The sequence below is a fragment of the Syngnathus acus genome, chromosome 16, assembly GCF_901709675.1.
Source record: "Syngnathus acus chromosome 16, fSynAcu1.2, whole genome shotgun sequence".
Lineage (NCBI taxonomy): Eukaryota > Metazoa > Chordata > Actinopteri > Syngnathiformes > Syngnathidae > Syngnathus > Syngnathus acus.
In genome coordinates, this window is record NC_051101.1 from 1,809,348 (window position 1) to 1,830,517 (window position 21,170).

Genomic DNA, 21,170 nt, shown 5'->3' on the forward strand with positions numbered 1-21,170 from the left:
GTTGTTAGCATGATAGCTGTCCATTTCTATTCTGATTCCTGTTTGACTTGTGCAGCTGTGACATTTATGCAAATACGACAGTAGTCATTGAAGCGTGAATCCTCACAGAACAACAAGCTAGTACGTCGTTGTGCGGGGACTTTTAATCATCCAAGATCTTCCATAAGAATGATGGCTTCAGTTGGCAGCATTTTTATGATCACCTGCATGACAGGTAAGTCTGATGATCACTTTGTTGAAATGTTTTGAAGAGGAAAAAAAAATAAAAAAGGTGGCCTTGATTAAATTTGAAGGTCGAACAATCATATTTATATATTGAAAATTTTTGCAAAACTGTACTTTTTTATTTTTTATTTTCTATTTTCTTTACAATATTGCTGTTTTAGCCTTTTGTGACGTGCTGTGGGGAAGTCCCTTGTGCCCCAACAGTATATATGGCAGTGCAGGGCACATTAGTCACTTGATCAATTTCTGAAATATTTGTTGTTTGGATTGTAAAACATGACCGCATTCCTATCATTTACTTACATTAAATAATTGGATACATCATTGTAAATTCATTATCTGTTTTGAAAGCCAAATGTGGCTCTTGAGCCCCGAGATTGTCCTACCTTTAATATACTGTGTGGGTGGCTACATTATTTATAGATATTTTCTTTAGTGTTATTCTGTAGTATTATTAGTACACTCTTTTTTTTTATTTTTTAACTTGTTTTTTCTTCTTTTTTTTTTATAGCATCTCTGAATTCACGACCTTCTTTTTGCGGATTTATTAATGTTCAGTGTGCCTCCTGTGTGTAGTGGTCTCCACGGGGCTGAAGGTGGACCGGCCTTGGCTGAGGGTCCAGCTGTCTCACCGGGCCGTGCTGGAGTGCTGCTACCGGACCGGCGCTGTCAACCAACAAAGCACTTGGTTCGTGCACGGCCAGCCCACCAACGGCACCGCCATCCCAGTTCCAGTCTTCATGTCAGACCGAGTGAGCGCGGGCTACAGAACCCGTGCTGAGGTCACCTGCGGGACCCTCACCTTTGGTGAGGTGAAGGTGACCGACGTGGGCCTGTACAGATGTTGGTTCAACATCTCTGGCGTCCTCACACCCGGCACCTACCTGCAGGTCTACGGTAAGTAAGCAGAAAACGTGGTCTTCTTTTGGATTTGGGGTTTTTGACAGTATACCTGCTTACTGTAATGCCCTGGCACCAATGCACCTTTCAGCCATTTCTGGGAAGCCATTTTGAGACTTTAGTATACCAACTGTTAGCATGTTAGCATTGAAGCCATCTCTGAGTAAGGTGAAGTACACACACACACACACACACAAAGCAGTGCTAACCCCTTGTAAGACTCAAATCCTGTTACTCTGCATTGTCGCGTCAGTGTTAGCATCCGTATTTGCTTGTCTTGCTAATCCATATTCTGGTCATTTGCGCAAAGTCTGCACATGTACAAGGCATTCTCACGGTGGAAAATGCAGCTTTTGGTCCTAATCTGATTAGCTGCTGATGTGAAACTACCTGTGGGGGGATTACGCCATAACGTCCCTTACCTAACAGTCCGATTATCCATTCATGCAGTTCATATTGTAGACTTTAGTTTGCCACTCCAAATAGTTCACTTGCGTAATCAACAAATTTGAAGTCCATGGGAGTCTTTTAGCCCGTTTCCCGTGACACTGTTGGTGTTTTGGTTCTCATGCCATTTTTCGTGTCGCTGTTCTGACGAAACAGCACCGATACGGAATACGAACATAAGGTTGAGCAGCATTTTCTGTTTTTTTCAAATTCAGCGTTCTCTATGAAATACGCTGACATGAAATAACGGTACAAAGTTGACCCATAGACTAGAAAATTTGCCCCATGTGTTTTTGTGTGCATGCAGAGCCGCTGAAGAAAACGATAAACCTCACAGAGAAGACCAAGAACAGCATCCTGATGGCCGAAGGAATCTTACTTCTTCTGTGCCTCCTGGTGCCTTCGGCCGCGCTCTTCTGCAAGGTCGGATTTCTTATGAATTTTCAGCACAACACAATGCAATTCTCAACAGACAAAGCAATTGTGCATATTTCACCCTTCTCCCAGTCCAAGCAACTCCATGAACTGCAGCGGAAGGCAAAGAGGGAAGAGGAGAACATTTATCAGGTGGGGAAAGACAACAAGTGGAAGAGTCATTTGCACTAATTGTTTTTTGTAGCGTCACTGGTGATGTTTGGTCATTTTCAACAAGCTGAAAAATACATTTGCAGTAAACAATAAATATTTAGCCGCATGTCATATTATACAATAACAATAAATATTAAGCCACATGTCAAATTAAAGGCTTGGAGAAGTGCTTTCCAAATATGTAGTATATATATTTGTCAGTATTTGTCAGTATGATGAGTACTAGATGTTAACTTTCATCCCCAGGGCCTCAATCTGGATGACTGTGACAAGGGAGCGAACCTCTACCAGGATCTGGTTGCCAACATTCGGGAGGAAATCCAGCTGGAAAACCCATGAATGGAACGGAAGAAACGAAAAGGGGGGGGAGGTTGTGGAGGTTGTGTTATAGGGGCGGGCTGCTTTTGCAGAGTGGGGTCTTTGTTTCCAGTAAGTGTGTGCAATAAGATTGGTCAATGTATTAATTGCTTTTTGTAGCCAATATGGTGCTTAATCTGCTTTTCTGGTTTGTGTGTATTTTTAACCTTTAAAAGACAACTCACTTGCCAAGTGCACAGAATTAGCAGGGCACAGTGACTTTTGATTCAACAAGTGATTATATCTTGTGAGCATTCGAGGGGGTTCTTGGCTTTTTGTTGCTGCTTCCATGAGGTTTTTTTTTTTAATTTGTTTTACAATTTTAAATTTTATTTTAAGATGGTAAATCGGTTTCTCGCTTTTTTATTAATAAATCTGTGTTTTCCCCAGTATTTTTGTATTTCCAATTATTTTGAATAAGGTAATTTTTGTATTAAAGGAATCATATTTTCCTTGTGTGTATGTACATTTAGTGTTAATATCCATTATGCTCCGTGACACCAGTTACTCGTCTAAATAACGGACTGAGTTTGATTGGCTGCCGCGCTCTCCCATTGGCTAGAGTGAGGACGGCGTGGGCGGAGCCTCGGTGCCCAGCGAGGCTGGTGGGGAGACGATATGTTCGCTGGAGGCGGCGGTGGAGAGTCCTCAACAAGAACTTGAGAGAATGGCGTCAAGCAAGAAGAGTGGTGGGAGCGGCAGGTTCGACAAAAGTGTCAACGGGCGACGCTCGACCAAACTTAAAGAGGCTCCAGAGGGTGAGTCGATCTTTTTTTTTTTTTGTGTGGTTTTCTAATGACTTCTCCCCCGAGCCCGCCCATACCGCTTACTTCCAGTCCCTCGCGACCTTAGCTTAGCTAACTAGATATTAAGCCGTTAGCAGCTTAGCTCCACACATCATAACAAACTGAGTTTGTGATGCGATGAAGACGTTCCTGTCCTTTGTGAGGGAAACATGCTTCATCGCCTCACTGTCCTCTGCCCCTTCGTGTTTATGACAGCAAGCATTCCCTCAGCCTTCAGAGTTGCGAGGAGTCGGTTTATGTTCACTTTTCAGCGTTTTTGTGTCCCTGCTTTCAGCCGCTGACACTGATGAGACTCGTCTGAGAAGGTACTGTGTATTCAAATAAAATTCCTAGATTTATGTCCCTTTTGTGTTTCTGTATGTTATTAGTCATAGTGACGTTACGTGTGACGTCAGTCCAGACAGGATATGCGTCGTGACACTCAATCACTTTTGCACGCTTGTCTTGATTTGTCTTGAGCACCGTCCGACTACAGAGAAACTCAGCAGGGAGTGGCTCCTGAAGAGGTTTTTCTCAAACGTGAGTCATTTCTTCCAATGGTTGCATGGTTGGAGCACAGCAGGAAGGCCGTAAATGCCCCACGGATGTTCTGCCTGTGCTTGTGTCCCGGATCTTGTGCTTTCCTCACACTCCACCAGTGTGGTGGCAAGGGTCGACTCACTTGGTTTTATTCCGATTTAGAAGCAATGAAAATAGAACTATAGTATTTATTGAGGGATACATTTCCAGAACCACTTGCAATATGTGAAAGGCGACGATATAGAGAGATCATATAAAGGACTGTGTAAATATCTACATTTTAAATCCACTAATTTGCTTGACCCATCTTTCAAGTTCCAAAACACCCCCACAGTAGACAAATTCATAAACTAGAGTCCTAATATTTATTTTTCTCATTTGATATAGTGTCATGCATATCACCCGAAATATATGCATGTGAGGTGCAGGTATTATTTTTGTCCACTTGGGGTCGCCAGACAGCAGTATCTGTGCTGTGACTGAACGTGTCTGACTTTGAATGCAGGCTCAGTTTGACAGTGCAGAGGCAGCTGTCTGTTAAGTGGCCAACCCATTAGCCACTCTGCATGTTGAGCGACTCCATGTCGTTTGCGGTAAATGGCACGTTGCGTTGAAAAATACAATATGCCGGATGGGACTGAGTGACAAGTCAAATCTTAACTGGACATGACTCGACTTGACACTTGGCTCTTTGCGCCTTCTTGTCATTTTTGTTGAACGTTATTATGGGATACTTTAAAAAAAAAAAAAAGAAAAGCAAGTGGCGGGCAAAGAAAGAGCGCACAGCGAGGGGGGACACAGAGTGCTCGTGACCCCTGTCCCATAAATGCAAACAAGTCCAACCTGAACAACAGGATGCTTGCAACAATGGTCTGCATGCGCAAATCACCAACGAGACAATTACATAGCAGAGGTAGCCACATTCTTGACTCTTGATGAGACCCCCCCCAATGACATGCAAGTCACGACAAAGTCAACAGGCAGCAAACAAAAACAGACTTGCTGCCATTTCTTATATGATTATACTGTGCTGGACGTTTTATTAGACTCGTTGCCATAGAAACCAGCTTTGATGTGAATGTACCATTTCGGTTTATGCAAGCTCCCAACTGACCAGTTTGCACTTAAACTTTTTTTAAAAAAGCAAGACTACATTGTGTTAAAATGTTGGTGAAATCATTATCAGTTCCAGATCAGAAGTGATGTCGCTATTGAGCTGTTGAATGTCACTCAAGTGTTCGGTCTTGACCGTGACTGTATGTGTTGAAATGTTGGGCGAAATCATGATCAGCTCCAGATCAGAAGTGATGACGCTATTGAGCTGTTGAGCGGGACTCAAGTGTCAACATTTGTACAGACTTGGCACAATTTGCTTTTCCTCTTTTGCCTGATAACTTATGTGACACAAAACAGCTTGTGAAATCAATTTCGAGAGCGGTGATTCCATTTTTAAGGTCCGGCACATTCAGCTTTACTTGGCTCTGCTGTCAGGAGACCTTTGAAAGGACTTGCGTTTAACCAACAAAGGTTGGCAACCTGATTCTCAAACCAAATATCACCTTTGTTTTGGCTGGCTTCTGCTCTGTATTACAACCCCCCCCCCCCCCCACACACACACGCACACACCATCGGGGTGCAACATATGACAAAGAAACTGTGCTAGCTTCACCTCAGATGTAAGAAACATAAGTGGACATACGTGTCAGATTTCCTTTGTCAAGCTTACAAATCAAATGGATTATCCATCCGCTTTTATAGACTTTTCAAATCCAAAAGTAATGTTTACATACAGCTGCCATTCACATATGCGTATTATTAATATTGTATTTTCAAGAACTAATTTTATTTCATTGAATTATCAAATAACATTTTGATAAATTATGATTGATATTGTGGCAGGAGCTACATGTTGGTGGCCAACAATTCCAGAAGTGAGAACAGAGGGGACGACGCACGCAATAACAGACTGGGAATGTTTTATTGTTTGGACTTGTCATGGTGCCCCGGGGGGGGGGGCGGGGAGTCACACAGTCAAAGAGCCAATGGGCAAAAGAGTCGTCACACGCAGGCGCTGAAGCACCGCCGCACTTTTCTGCAGCAGCGCCTTTTACAGCCGAGCAGCGAGTCGAGTATGCTCAATCTGGGAAGCTTCCGGCAACATTTCCAACTCGAGGAAACTAACTAGACGGCAAGAGTCAAACCGGAAAACTGTCTCTTTGCTCTGGGCCACCTTCCTTCCCTTCCTCCATTTTCCCGTCTTTCCATGTCACTCACTCAGTCTTTCTTTTCCACCATGCTCACAAGAGAGGATACAGACAAGGACAGAAGCTTGAACACAGATGCCGGTAAATTCTGTCATTTTGTTTTGTGTGCTTCACTAACAGTCATGAAACTGCTTGAGTGTCGAGTTGCTCCATGTGGTTAGCCAAAGACACCAGTATCTGTAAATACCAAACGTTTGGTAACTGGGCTACGAATGGGTGACCAAGACCAAATATTTGCTCGCACTTCATTTTGTTGACATCGCCGCGTCACACCTGCGACACGGTGACATAACCAAACTTTCATCTCCAGAGCCTCACATTCTTTTCATGTCTTGCATTTTCTCGACGCTGGCTCAGATGCGTTCTCTCTGCGGTTTACGTATGGAGATCGGCATGTTTATTGCCAATACTTTGCTGGGCCGAGGTGCGTCCGGCGCACTTTTCGAGCACTTGACAGTTTGAATCAAGGCAGAGCGCTCGATGAAACTCTTGCAATCGACATCATCGGATTGTGCGGCAGAGCCGTTGATGCGCCTGACCTACTCTGGTCGGCGGGGGAGCTGGATGCATTCGGGCTCTGAGTGGGTTGATTTGGAAATGTGCTTTGTGGCTTTGACTTCTTCACTGTGGCACTGACATGCTGTATTGAAGATTCTCCACTCCGGTCCCCCCTGAAGCCAACGGGCTATTTTTGTTCCTCTACGCATAATGTATGCATTTACACTCGTTCTTTAGTGCGGCCGCAGTCTCAAATTCCTTCCCCGGATTCTGCTGAGTCGTGATATTTGCACTAAGAGGTGCTTGGAAGGGAATCGTTGAGACACTGAGCAAAAAGTTTGAACAGAAGACTGAAAGGACTTAGAGGAGCAGGTTTAATGTTTGCCATCGTCCTGACTGTTTTCCATGTGAAAATGACCAATAAAAGGGTTGAAGCACTATCCAGAAATATATATTTTTATCCCCCCCCCTTCGCAAAAATAGCCTGAAGTTGAATATAAATGCTGCAAAATGTGTCTCTGTCAAGATGTCATTTGCGTCTTTCCACAGCAACTCCATTTTATTACACTTAGCAAAGCAGGAGCTGACCCAACCGCGTCCAATCCTGCGACTAATCGGCAAGGCCGAAGAACCGCTTAACATTTAAGCGCCCGCAGGGCCCTGACTGCCCTCGATCCCTATCGGAACATTTGGGGCGTCATCGCCGCCTACGCTTGCACAAGAAGGCCTTTCTGCTGACGGTTAAGGATAACCGTTTTCCTCGTGGCGGGTGCCTCGGAGGAGACCGTATGTGCGGACAAAATATATTTTGATATCTTCGTCAAATCGTTTGGGTTGAAATAATTAAATTAAATGCTGTGCTGTTTCTTCGGCTAATTGCGAGGCCGTCTGATGGCCAAGCTTGTGGGATCAAATTAGACCCTGTGCAAGCATTATACAAGTACTAGTTTACCATTAGGCTGCAAATATTTTTCACGAGGGCGATATTTGCTACCAGTAGTCACAAGCCGCGGATCACCCCATTTCCAGAGTTGTGAAAAGCGAACAGCGGCAGCCGCGTCCGTTGCCGCGTTGTCAGCAGAAACGTGACAAACACTCTGGGACTCTTATTAATTTGTGCTTGTTTTCACGTTTCGCGTATCAATGATCGGCATTTGTCTTTGATGGCCAAGTCATCAATAACGAGTGTGGTTTTACCTGGTGGGTGAATGAAAGCTTTAGCTTTTGGCTACATAGGCTGACTAATCCAAATTGGAGGAGGAAGTTCATGTTGGGCCTGTGACAAGATCTCGTGTAGCACTTGAAACAAAATGTCATCCCAGGAGCGGATTCTTGAACGAGCATCTCGAAATGTTTTGTTTGCCACCAGCACACATTTTTGCATCAAACATCTGCCGGTGCTCATGTGGCGGGCATTGTCTCTTTGCCTCTCACAGTGATGGACACCACAGCAGTTTTTGCGGCCCTATACAACGTGTGCGAGGAGAACGCCGCCTTCTTCTCGGGCGGGGTCAAAGGCCCGCAAAGCGACGCGGCCCGCCGGCTGGTGGACACCATGAAGCTGATCCAGGAGCACGCCCGCACCCTGGAGCCTGTCATCTCCGGCTTTGCCGCCATCTACCACCATTTTGACTTTGACCCCCACATACCAGCCAACGGCTATCGATCTCTCGTCAAGGTAGGCCCCCCTCAAATCATCATTCCACTCATGGCAGCTCACTTTCATAAACCTTCCCGCCAAAATAACTATCTGGAAATGGGAGATCTATTCCCGAATTGTTATGAGCCAAAAGTTGATACACGCCTCCTCGACCCCGCCTACATCCCTAAAAAAAAAAGGGAAAAAACAATTTCAAAGTGAGATGAATCTAAAAGCCGTTAGCCAATTAATCCGAGGGAGCCTCCACTTTAGTAACCCGTTGAAGAATTGCTCGGCAGCCCCCGCTTGGCAGGACACGAGTTTGTTTCAAGGTCAGCTCGTTTGTTCCCCAAATTGATTTTGTCTTGCAAATGGAGTGAGAACAACTCCTGGGTGGACGCACACTATTTTATCTCCCACAGTTATTGATTGAGCACAGTGACCTTCAGAAGAGACCTTCCGAAGAGACCTTCAGCCGAGCGGCGGGCACATGAATGCCTCCCTCTGTGTACTGCCGTCGAGCCCTCGTGTTCCAACAACGGCCCCGACTAATTTGTTCATCGTAACACCCCCTGCGCAAGTGTCGCAAATTCAAACGTATCGTGCTAAGTCTCTCAATTGATCAGTCTTTGTGTGTGAGTGTGTGTGTCTGTGTCTTTTTTTTGTAGTAGGACTCAAATTTGTGCGACACCGATGACCGCAGACCTTAGGGCCTGCAAATTTTGCAACTGAAGCGACCATCTGTTCCAAAAATACTTACAAAACTAAAAGAGTTTGTGCTATTCCCCACTGGCAACATTATGAGAACTTAATTCACACTTGAGGCGATTTCATTTTAATATTCCGAATGCTCCTCCAACTGGATGAGAAGTGAACCATTCTGAAATGGACTGTAAAGTGTTTGCGTCCTGCTTTGCTGCTGTTCTTTTCACAGCAGCGCTCGTAAGCTGAAATCTTCCTCCTGGCGTTGGCAGGTGGTGCGTTGCTGCCTCCTCCACATCATCCACAAGGGGCGCTACATCAGCAGCAACCGGCGCAGCATCTTCTTCCGTGTGGCCCACAACGCGGGAGAGATGGAGGCCTACTGCAACGCGCTGTGCCAGCTGCGGGCGTTGCTTCACCTGGCCCGCCGCATGCTGCACGACAATGGCCACGGCGACCTCTTCTTCCACGATGAGAGCGGCCTCAGCGAGAGCTTCGTGCGCGAATACAGCTCCATGCACAAGGGGTGCTTCTATGGCCGCTGCCTGGGCTTTCAGGTGCCGTCCTCGTTGAAGGCGTGGGGAGGAACAGATTAATTTTGATAAACATAAAAAACATTTACATTATGAGATGAACCGTTAGCCATTGCTTACCGTAGGCATAAAAAGCAGGATTACAGAGGAAGTCATTCAAACAAAATTTAACATTTGTTTTGCTTTCAAATTGACTCCCATCTTTAATTAGTGTGCTGCTAGTGGTCGGCAGTGGAATTACACCCCTAAGCACATGTTTGGGAAAATTCAAATAGTTTAACCAAGTGTTGCGTAAGATGTCATCTGTTGTTTTGTTTTTTTTTGCTTTAGGAACGCGACGCAAAATTGTGACTATGGCATTCAAGGTCCCGATTTTCTGCTTTTGCCCCACCAGTTCACCCGGGCTATCCGTCCGTCCCTACAGACCATCGCCATCGGCCTCGTGGCCTTTGGAGAGAACTACAAGCGCAATCAGTCTGGAATAGGTCAGCACCGTTCTCATTGTCATTCAAGGGTTGTTCTCGCCTCGCCGCTTCCGCGCTCTACCCTTCTCCCTCACCTCCCCCCTCTCTCGCATCTTTTCGTGCCACGTACTATGTGTTGCATGCTCTTTCATCCTTCCGGAATCTCCGGCGCTTGCCTGCAGTTCTCTCCGCATTTTAGAACCTTGTAGACATCTTGTAAACACCAGAAGAGCCTTGGGTAGATATTGATATGTACAACGTTAACGCTGAGAGCACTTTGCACTGGCTAGCTTAGAATTCAGTCCCCCTTGAAATGCTGCCTTTGCTGAAATGCCTTCAAATGCCATTGGCAAAAGTGGCATGATTGGGGGGCTCTGGTTCATGTTGGTGCCTCATGGAGCAGCTGCCTAAAATAGGACAGCGCACAGCAGATGTGCTTTTTCATTTCTTTGATAGAAATGACCTTGAGGTGTTTGGACGCACGGAACGAGAAGTATAACGAGAAGCCACTGTATAACCAAACGACAGTTAAACTACTAATTTTGTACGCCTTTTTTTACGGAGTTTATATGTCTGGCTGCAATTCAACTCGCTCTTTTTATGTGCTCTCTGTTGTGCCCCAGTGGAGGCAGGGGGTATTGCACCATATGGTGAGTACCTGTGAACGGAGTCCTCGCAGAAAAAAAAAAAAACCTTGAACGCGCCAGTAGTGCTCGTCCATCAAGTAAAGTTGCAGGAGTCGAGTCGACGTAAAACATTGACGGATCTGAGAGGCTTCTGCAACTATTCTTTGACCTTTAATAATTTTCACTCCCTGCAACACAAGTGTACTCCCATCCTTTCTTTCCCCCCTTTGATTAATTTCACTGCCCGGCCGCCGCGCAAATGAAAATTGCACCGGTGTCGTTTTACATGGGCCGTCCTGGTCTTTTGCCCCAGGCGTGGTGGCCAGCTCCATTTTCACGTCGGGCAAGTACGTCATCGACCCCGAGTTGAGGGGGGCCGAGTTTGAGCGCATCACCCAGAATCTCGACATCCATTTCTGGAAGACCTACTGGAACGTCACAGAGACTGAAGTGCTATCGGTAAGTGGAGGCGGAAGCCCACCCCCAAATTTCAAAATATGGTAAAATTCACAAATCCGGCCCTACTTCAATACTTGGCAAATTAAAGACTGGCTGCATGTTGAGACTATCAAAGAGGAGTTAACTTCATTTATACCTGTAGCTGGCTAAGTGACTAACATGTTTGTCTTCAATACTTGTGTGCCTATTGGGAGACGTCCCGCTATCATTATGCCTTGGTGCCCACGATGATAATAGAGGCGAATTCAATTTATTCTGCGCCATTTATGATTTATTCATGCGGTTTCTCTTTCCCTCCAGTGAACTCACTGTGTAACGCACAATCGCCTTTTCTCAATTTGCTCTCCTTCTCCTCCCGCCGCCTTGCAGAGTCTGGTCAGCATGACGTCCGTGACGGTCAAGGTGAACCGAGCGCTCTCCGTGCCTCCCATCCCCTTCGACCTCCCGCTGGCAGCCAATCCGCGAGCCTCAGTGACCATACCGCAGCCCTCGGCACACATTGGCACCAACCCTGTCCAGATGAGGCTCATCTCCTACGAGCTGCGGGAAGGACAGGTACCTGTCGTGGCAATGGGCGGACTTCACACTGTCATTTGACTTTACCAAGGCTGCTTTTGCACCGCATGCATACAAAAATGCATGAAATTGGTTCCCTTGAGAGGATTCTTCCAAATGTGGCCCACCGCTATTGTGCAGATATTTTTCTTACAGTAAATAAAACATGTCTATTTTTGGTATTTTTGTGTGGCGGCTCAGTGGCGCACTGGTTAGCACGACCACGTCACAGTTAGGAGGGTGCCGGTTCGATTCCACCTCCGGCCCTCCCTGTGTGGAGTTTGCATGTTCTCCCCGTGCCCGCGTGGGTTTTCTCCGGGCACTCCGGTTTCCTCCCACATTCCAAAAACATGCTTGGTAGGCCGATTGAGCACTCCAAATTGCCCTTAGGTGTGAGTGCGAGTGCGGATGGTTGTTCGTCTCTGTGTGCCCTGCGATTGGCTGGCAACCGATTCAGGGTGTCCACCGCCTACTGCCCGATGACTGCTAAAGCGGTACAGAAAATGGATGGATGGATATTTCTGGTGTAATTCCACCACCGACCACTAAATAGCAGCACACTGTGCATCCTGCTCTATTGCGCTGCCCTCAACTGAAGTCCCGAAGGATTGTTTTACACTTGTGTTCTCTCGCTCCAGGACAGCGAGAGCCTGCTCTCGCTCACCCGCTCTGATGCGGGCTCCATCTCACTCTCACTGGGGATGAAGGCCAAGCGGCTGCCGCCGTCCCCCTGCCTCCTCATCCACTTCCATGGCGGAGGCTTTGTGGCTCAGACCTCCAAATCCCATGAGGTACAATTACCAAATTCAAATATAATTTTTCTCACCGAGCCAGCAAAGGCAAACATGAGCAACGTTGCTGCTTGTTCCTCCTCTGAGGTGTGAAAGGAACCAAATTGATGAGGTCGACAGGCGCAGGGACAAAGTGATGGGTTGTCATCATAAAAATGTGCACACCCTCTTCGAACCGGGGTGAGGGTCTGTTTCAGAGCAGTTGCCGGTCATATCATGTCCTCCCCGTAATGTTGCTCGGACGGCAGTCGCAGCACCTGCACTGGTCAAGATAGGCCAGATGCTCTGCTCACGTTTGCTCCCTCATGCTGACTGCCATTGAAAATGCATGAATTGCGCTCACTCGCTGCACCCTTTGTGCAGCGCTAAAGAGCAGATGTGTGTTTGAGAGTTTTGTTCTTGGCTGCCAGAACGTGTGTGCACCACAAGGCTTTCTGGAGTCATGTAAAATTAACTAACCTCGCACGCACACACACACACATACACACGCACACACAATCCCTTATCTCCTGTTGAGTCGGCCATTTGTTTTGTTCCCTTGCAGTTCGTGAATGATGAGCTGGCCTGACTGGCAGAGCTGCACATAATCTCTGACACTCACTTCAGCAGTGACAGTTCGGACACACGCACTAGACACTATATTGTACCCGAAAAGCCTCTCAAGAGATCCAGTGCAAGAGCTGTGTTTTTTACAAGATAGGATCGCGCAAATATGGTGAACTATGTCCAAGAAAAGTAAGTTCACGAAACAGAGCAAGTCGTTGTTTGGGAAGAAAAGAGGATTGTTATGACCAGGTGGTAAAGTCGCATACAACGGAAGGAGCAGCACAACGTCCATTGAATTTGAAACAAAAAAATACGAGAAACGGTTTTACTTCCTCATCACGGTACGCTTGTGTAAAATATAACATGAGAGACATTTTTAATTCTTTAGGTGGGGGAGCTAGAATGGTTTCATGGAATTTCCATTGAGAAATACCATTTCAGATGAGTGTTGAAATATTCCTTATTAGACAAAAGGAAAAAAACTCCACATACAAGGTAAATTGCATATGTACTAGGGGTGTAACGATTCATCGATACACATCGATTAATCGATATAATGCTCTACGATTTATTGGCATCGATGCTAAACGTAAACATCGATTTATATCGCCGTGTTTGACCTCGGACATTAGACGCGACTTTATTTTGAAATCCAGTTCATTGTCGCTTGCTTCCTCTTTCCGGGAGCAGTACGCGGCGTGTTGTGTTGTGAGCAGAGCAGAGCAGGCACGTGAAAGGGGAGCCGACAACTACGCGGCTCCTGGGCTGGTGCTATGGCTACTAGCCATTGGCTAGTGTCCAAGAAGACGAGGAAATTCACTCCCCTTTGGGCTTCAAGTCATTCGTTTGGAAGCACTTTGGATTCCAAAGAAAAGATGGCTCAACGGACAATTAAAATTATTGTAAATAAATAGTTCAGTAATGCACTTTAAAGTTAATGGTATTACAAAAAAAGAAAGAATATTCATTTTTCTTTACTTATATGAGAAAAAAATATAGGAATTTGATCAAGTTCAGTGTTAAAATAAGCACTTTGTATACTACAATACTCTTGTAATTTCCTAAATAAAGAGTTTGCAGTACCTTGTTGATTTTGCGTAAGATATCGGCAAATATCGTATCGTGGTTCTTTGTATTGATATGATATCGTATCGTGACAAAACCCGCGATTTACACCCCTAATATGTACGCATCAAAAGAGAGGATGATCGTAACGGCAAATTTGTCACGATTGCCCCGTTCACGCTTTCCTCTGCTGGCTGCACGAGCTCACTTGAGTGCGCTACGATTAATTATTATGACAGCAGAACACTCAAGGTGTCACCGCTGAGTTTCTGGAAGTGCTGAGTCATCACAACGCGACAAGTCCGCTTCCATGACATGCAAAACTTGGAGAGAGAACTTTTGAGCTTGTCGTCAATCTTACGGCAGCTCTTCACGCCGTTCCCTTTTGCGTTCTCATCAAATGAGGACGTCTTTTGTTGGTGACCGCACTGTGCAGCTCCTCTGTCTAGACCAGGGGTGGGCAAACTTTTTGACTCGCGGGCCGAACTGGGTTCTAAATTTGGACCGGAGGGCCGAACCAGGAGCAGATGGACGTAGTGTTTGTGTGAAGTAATATAAGCGACCTGTAAAGGTCATTGCATAAAAGATTTTGGCCTTTAGTAGGTAGTAAAGCATGGATATTCCAAACAAGTTTTTTGAAAACAAATGCATTTATTAACAGCATTAAAAAAAAAAATCACAAAAAAACTGCTATCAGAGATTCTCATAAAATACGACACTATTATTATGAATAACAGTCTCCATCACTTCAGTGCCTGCAGGTCAGATTAATGAAAAATGTTTATCTTATGAGATCACATCAAACAGCAAACATTCTGACCAAATATATCATCTTGAAGAATCGGTGAAAGCATACATCCAAATAAAGTAATCAAAACGGCAACACGGTGAGGGGTATCTGAACATCAGAGCAGAGTTTTAACTCACAAACACCTGGTAACAGAGGTGAGGAAACGGGAAACACTTCCTTAAAGTAAGCCTTAAGAACTTTACAGGTTAAGATTAGTCGCAAACAGGTGGTGCATCAATGTCCTTGAGCATCCTGCATTGTTTGAAAATGAGAATGGTCGCTAGTTTCAATCCCTGCTATGTGTACAAATCATATTCAAAATGCATTTTTTTACAACAAACTTGAGAGCCTCCCCTTCATTTTCAGTGGGAACAGTGTTGTTGGTCTCCCTTTTTTGCTAGTGCATCATAGTCTGGAGTAAAATTTGTTGTGGCAATTCTTAGGAGAGATCCGTTTACTTCGATCTGTGACGGGTTGATGTGGCTGAACGTCACGTCGCGTACGTCGAGCCAAATTGGCCACTCTTTTAACATTCGGCACTCACTTCTTTTCTTCGGGCCACTAATTTTAATGGAAGGATTCCAGGGGAAGGTTTGTGGGTGGCTTTAGCGTAAAACTATCTGAAAGCTCAGCGAGCGAATTACAAGAATGCTGTCGTCACAGCCCACGCTCTAAATTCGGGACTGATACAAATAGAGCGCGAGTGCGCCATGTCCGTACTACTGAGTACGTACGTACACGCACTTGTGAGTGTGCACCGAGCTTTCTGACACGGCTTCCGGTAGTAAATGCGCAGGCGAGCGGTTCCCCATCTACTGGGGAAACGCAGTCATTGCAGGCAAAATGACAAAAAAAAAAGTTTAATAATACAATTAATTCAGGGTTGGCGGGCCGGATTAAACGGTCCCGTGGGCCGGATGTGGCCCGCGGGCCGTAGTTTGCCCACCCCTGGTCTAGACAATAAAGCCGGAAAGCAGACACTCCACATCGCAGGCACCGATTGGTTTTATGCCCCCCTCCTCTTGTCTTAGCCCTCTTATCTTCCTCTCTGCTTTTTTGTGCCAGCTGTTGTTTCTCGTGGCTTCATCAGCACATCTAACGTTCCCTTTGGCTCTTTTTGTGCAGCCCTACCTGAAGAGCTGGTCCCAGGACTTGGGCGTCCCCATTCTATCAGTGGACTACTCCCTGGCCCCTGAAGCCCCTTTTCCGCGGGCCCTGGAGGAGTGCTTCTTTGCGTACTGCTGGGCTTTGCGGAACCACCAGCTGCTCGGTATGTGCAGTACTCTCCCCGCATTCCTGTTTTTCCCCAACCTCCCTCAGACTCAAGAATCTCATAACGGATTTAAAAAAAAAAGTGTTCATGATCTGCCCCTTTCCCTGCCAGGCTGGACCGGCGAGAAAGTCTGCCTAGCGGGCGACAGCGCTGGGGGCAACCTGTGCGTGACCACGTCGATGCGGGCAGCCACCTACGGTGTGCGCATGCCAGACGGCCTGGTGGCCACTTACCCAGCCATGCTACTCACTGCCTACGCCTCGCCGTCCCGGCTGCTCAGTCTCATGGACCCCATGGTGCCACTCAGCGTGCTCTCCAGGTGTGTCAGCGCCTACACAGGTGCGTGGCTGCCGTCCTCCCGCACGCTTTGCTTTTCACATGACTCAACGCGCAGTCAGGTACACCGAGTCCCAGCTTCCACGTAGAATGTTCAACATAAATGTCAGCATTCATTTTAAAGCACAGATTATTTTTAGTTTTAATACTCACAAAGGAAATTCTCTTGCCCTCACAGATGTGAATGAAACTCTTTAGAAAGTGATTATTTTCTTAGTAATTTCTTCCCTTGCAGGGGTCATTCCTGTAAAGCCCGCCACTTCTCGCTATTTGCATATATATTACTTTGCGACTCTTCTTATTGTGGCGTGTAAATAATCGGCACTCGCAATAACATTTCGTCTGACAGGTGGAGGGGGCTGTGGTAATTAATCCTATATATATTGTCTAGCGTTTGTTTGCCATCAATAACTATTTGTTTTTATTCCCTCTTGGCTGAAATTGTCTCGAATCATCACATTTGTTTCTTTTTTCTTTTATGACCGTCCCTCGATCCGTAATTGAAGCTTTTCCCCCACTCCAGGTAATGAGCCGCAGACAGAAAAGCAGGTGGAGAAGCTGAGCACACTCACCACGGTGAGGAGGGACACGGCGCTGCTGCTCCGAGACTTCCGGCAGGGCGCGTCCAACTGGATCCACTCTCTCCTGGACTCCAACAGAGGTGCCGACTCGCAACCGCTAGCCGCTGGTAAGCAGGGATTCGGTCACCAGGGGGAGACTTATTGTTGAGAAAATGGGAAAGGGTAGCATACATAAAGTTGATTTTAGTCACCAGTAAACGACAATAGGCAGATTTTGGGCTGACAAAATGCGCAAGTCAAAAAATAAAAATAATTAGCGCCATCTATGTACAGGCACACGCGCACATTTATTGTGCTGGCCTTTTTGTGTTGCAGCTGATTACATTTGGCCACTTAAGAGGTAACGGTAGCCCGTATTTTTAATTCATATGATTATCTGGACTCAGGGTCCACTTATGGCCTCCCTGTTGTTTTCCACGCTTGTAAATCCATTCATATCAATTCAGCTCACTGCAACACGAGGCCTTCTACAGTAATTGTTCATTACCGCCGCCATAAATTACTCCCACGATGGCCTAACTCGCCGACGACTCCTCCGCGGTGGATTCCAAACTCAAAGCGCCGGCAGTTGAATTTGTCTTTTTGCGCCGCCAGACACGGTGAGGACCAGCGTGTCGGAGACGTCCATCTCCTCGCCTCATGTGGACCCGCCGGTCCCGTCGGAGCCGGACGACTCCCCGGCCAGGAAGTTATCCGCAAAGAGCCAGACGTGCCAGGACCTCAGAGCTCATAATTCTGCCTCCCTCTGCGCCCCGCCGCTTGTGTCTGAGAGCGCTGTAGGTCCCAACGAGATTTGTTTTTACCTTCTGCTTTTCTCTGAAATGAGGCCGTTGTTCAACCTTGAAACCTTGAAAAGTGCTGCAAGTTTTATTTTATTTTTTTCAACAGGCATCCTTGTCTGTGTTGATCTGCTTAACAAACAAGAACTACTTTTGAACAGTCAAACGTCATAACATTCTGCCTTTTGTTATAAAATATTTTGACTTTTTTCCGGCTCTATTTTATTAATCCTTATAGCGTGTATTGCAATGTTGTTTTTTTTTTGCATTTCTTAATATCAACTCTAAAGCCATGTCACATTTTCCTGCCGTGTCTTCCACAGCCTGAAGAAGTCCACTTCTCCATCTCATCGGACACTCACTCATCTGTGCACAATGACCTGTCTTTGGTGGCCATACCGCCCCCCGATGGCAAGGAGGGCTCTGAGTTCCCAGTGGGCTTTGAGCCACTGCGCTCGGAGCAGCTGTCTGAGATGAAGCTGCTCAGTTCGCCGATAGCCAAGGACCCCTTCTGTTCTCCCCTTCTGGCCCCAGACAGCATGCTGAAGGCTCTGCCGCCCGTGCACATCGTGGTAAGCGCCGGAGAGTGTTGCATGATTTGTGGTCACTGTCTGTGCTGCCATGGTGCTTCATGAAGCTTTATAAATCTAAACTCAAAACACATATAGAGAAGCAAATCTTTTTGAAAGGAGTTTGACTGGTAGCCGACGACATAAGCTCCTCTGCAGATTGTGTTTGTGATTTTCAAAATGGTTCCAGTGAGTCAGCGCGATGGCAAATATGGCCGGCACAAAGAAGAGCTTGTCACTTGGCTTCCTTCCTTCTGCTCATCCTTTCATTAAGATGCCCCACACGTGTGTCTGCTTGACTCTCCTCAGGCGTGCGCCCTGGACCCCATGCTGGACGACTCGGTGATGTTCGCCAAGCGCCTGCGGGCCGTCGGGCAGCCTGTCACCATGTGCGTGGTGGACGACCTCCCCCACGGGTTCTTGAGTCTGTCGCAGCTCTCCCAGGAGACCAAGGAGGCGGCCGGCATCTGCGCTGAGCGCATCCGCGCCGTCTTCGCGCAGAAGGAGATGCCGCCGCCCGAGCCGCGCAAGCACCGCAAGCTGGAACGAACCGATAGGGGTGGCGCCGCCCTGTTTGTCCAAGGTGAGCCAGGCTCGGGGCTCGGGGCTAAAATGGCCGAAGGAGACAGCTTTGTCACAATCACACAAAGTGATGTGGAGGGCGTCGGAGCTTAGCAAAAACGTATTTGGGCAAGCTCAATGAGGAAGTAAGCCTCCCTCTGCTTTTCATTACTTGACGGGACGGCCGTTTCGCAACCGTTATACGGCAGGTGCCACACACTTTCAAGGAAAGAAATTTAAGATCACAATCCCGATCAGTTGGACATGGATCAATCCCGTCTGGGCGCATCAGATAAGACGCTCCTACGCCGTATCATTGCGATCCAAACGGCCCCTGCTGTCCCTCGGCAGAATGTCTCAGCGCACGCTTAAGAGCACCACGTTATGCTCTCCATTACGCCGTCAATACGGCTCGCTTTGTTGACGCTAGCGCTGTTGACTCGAAGCCCAAATCCGATTATCCAAAGAAGAGACCTTAAACAAATGGCGCACTGCACATTTCTTTCCTGGTGGACTTCTTTTTAAAAAAAAATTTTTTTTTTCTAAACAATCATTTGCTGTCATGTACTCGGCCGTTCTTGTTCTGTTTCCACCCATATCCGCTGATGTAGCGTTGTGTAGCATTGAAATGTAATTCTGTGCCCTTGATTCCGCCATGTCAGCGTGCTCGATGCTTGTTGAGGGATAGTTGCTGTGGACAGTTTTTATTTTCTGCAAATAATGGGCAGAATCGGCAAATGGCTTCACCGACAGCCATCGTACACAAATAATTTGCTCCTTATGAGACTGTTTGGGTTCGATTTATCGCTGTGAACATATGCTGGAATATCGCTGTCCTTTCAACATGACGCTGTTGCTCCACAGAGCGTCGCAACCTGTTGTTTAATTCTTATTCCACAAAGACAGTATTCATTAGAGTCCCGTGTTGTGACAAGTGCCGGCACTTGCGATGCATCCTTGCTTTCAAAATATTTGGGTTTAGTTCTCCGTTAAAGCCTTGAGGACCACTTTGTATTTTCCAAAATCCTCCCCCGAGCGGGATTATGCAGCAGCAGAGTCGGGCGGGTGGATTAGCCCCGTCGTTCTCGCCACATTTTTGCTGTCAGACGGATGAAGAAAAGCCAGAAGACGGCCGAGCTCCACTTTGCTCTCTCTGCACTTTTGCTCTCGTTTGTACGGTTGTGTTCTTGTTTTCCTGTTTTCGCCGATGCGTAAAAGACGGCATCAAGTGCAAGCAACCACAAAGCCCAACTGACACTTTGAGCATCTGCTGATTGTCTTTTTGTCAAAATATCTTTTACTGTCCAAATATTCTGGACTGTTGCTGTCAAAGTGATGCTGCTGCTCCACAGACCGCCGCAGCCTGTCGTCACGGCGACATGCTGCCTCACTCAGTGTTCTGTTGTTGAAATTTTGGTCTGTCAAACTAGTAAAAAAAAAAAAACTAAACGTAGTCACCAATAACTTTGATTAACGATCAGTAAACACGTGTCAGAGTTTTTATTCCAAAAATATTTACAGAAAGATTACCTTTACCTTGCTGGCACACTCTTTCTCGAAAATCAGAGCATGCCGTTATTGCCTGAAAGACAGCCAGTTTGGCTGGCACCATTCCTATCCGGTCACAGAATTTGGATTTCGGTCATTTGCGTGTTGATTGAGCTTAAAATTCAGAACCAAAGACTGCATACTACAATGCTGAGACCATATATATTGTTCATCTGTTCTCTTGTCAAAACAGCTGCGAGTTGACTTGATTTACTTTGAATAGGATCATACTGTAAAAATGTTAATGAGCTGTCGTTAAAACAAGCCACAGACTGGAAACAACGTCGCATCTCCTCAAGGAAAACACCACAAGTGCAAACCTGTGAATTGAAATGAGAAGTTGAATGTATTTTTATCCTTGTTAGGATTTGTGTATATATTTTTATGTAAAGAGCTGTTTCTCAAATGGGATTGCTTGAAATTGTAGAATTGCAGGTTCTAAATCTTAGACTATAATGTGTTTTTACAGGTGGTTAAATACATAAATGTGCTATATATTTTGCATATTTTTATGTAAAAACAAAGCAAAAGTTTCGAATTATAATTAGACTTGAATAATGAAGGCACTACAACGCTCTGAAATGATTAAAACACAAGATCTTGCCAATAAAGAACCAGCTGTTACTCCACTTCTTTGTTTTCCTTGCTCAACGACAGACATCAACAAAACGCAACATGATGTAACCATTTTTCTCTTTCAACCGAATCCCCCCAAAAAATGAGTAGCAATTTCCTACCCCATTTTCATC

At 46.2% G+C, this 21,170-nt stretch overlaps 2 protein-coding genes across 4 annotated transcripts; both read left to right on the top strand.

Moving 5' to 3' along the window:
* Positions 1 to 37: 37 nt before the first annotated feature.
* On the top strand, positions 38 to 2,514 carry cd79a (CD79a molecule, immunoglobulin-associated alpha). Its single transcript, XM_037273423.1, has 5 exons — positions 38 to 214; positions 802 to 1,122; positions 1,880 to 1,995; positions 2,080 to 2,139; positions 2,407 to 2,514. The coding sequence occupies exons 1-5, from the start codon at positions 169 to 171 to the stop codon at positions 2,497 to 2,499; spliced, it is 636 nt and encodes a 211-aa protein (XP_037129318.1). The 5' UTR covers positions 38 to 168; the 3' UTR covers positions 2,500 to 2,514.
* Positions 2,515 to 3,085: 571 nt separating this feature from the next.
* Positions 3,086 to 21,049, top strand: lipeb (lipase, hormone-sensitive b). Of its 3 annotated transcripts, none has more exons than XM_037273190.1 (13): positions 3,086 to 3,275; positions 8,041 to 8,282; positions 9,218 to 9,502; positions 9,873 to 9,963; positions 10,882 to 11,027; positions 11,397 to 11,582; positions 12,221 to 12,373; positions 15,900 to 16,044; positions 16,159 to 16,386; positions 16,907 to 17,071; positions 17,559 to 17,740; positions 18,067 to 18,315; positions 18,622 to 21,049. In XM_037273190.1, the coding sequence occupies exons 1-13, from the start codon at positions 3,185 to 3,187 to the stop codon at positions 18,985 to 18,987; spliced, it is 2,529 nt and encodes an 842-aa protein (XP_037129085.1). In that variant the 5' UTR covers positions 3,086 to 3,184; the 3' UTR covers positions 18,988 to 21,049. The 3 variants fall into 3 exon arrangements, with proteins under 3 accessions (XP_037129085.1, XP_037129087.1, XP_037129086.1); XM_037273192.1 differs by lacking the exon at positions 3,086 to 3,275 and adding an exon at positions 3,348 to 3,628; XM_037273191.1 differs by lacking the exon at positions 3,086 to 3,275 and adding an exon at positions 5,682 to 6,187.
* Positions 21,050 to 21,170: the final 121 nt, after the last annotated feature.

Coding starts and splice junctions, on each gene's coding strand:
- cd79a (XM_037273423.1), top strand. CDS start 169: ATGATGGCTTCAGTTGGCAGCATTTTTATGATCACCTGCATGACAG. Junction 1,123..1,879: donor CACCTACCTGCAGGTCTACG/GTAAGTAAGCAG, acceptor GTGTGCATGCAG/AGCCGCTGAAGAAAACGATA. Junction 1,996..2,079: donor CGGCCGCGCTCTTCTGCAAG/GTCGGATTTCTT, acceptor CCCTTCTCCCAG/TCCAAGCAACTCCATGAACT.
- lipeb (XM_037273190.1), top strand. CDS start 3,185: ATGGCGTCAAGCAAGAAGAGTGGTGGGAGCGGCAGGTTCGACAAAAGT. Junction 3,276..8,040: donor ACTTAAAGAGGCTCCAGAGG/GTGAGTCGATCT, acceptor TGCCTCTCACAG/TGATGGACACCACAGCAGTT. Junction 17,072..17,558: donor CTCGCAACCGCTAGCCGCTG/GTAAGCAGGGAT, acceptor TTGCGCCGCCAG/ACACGGTGAGGACCAGCGTG.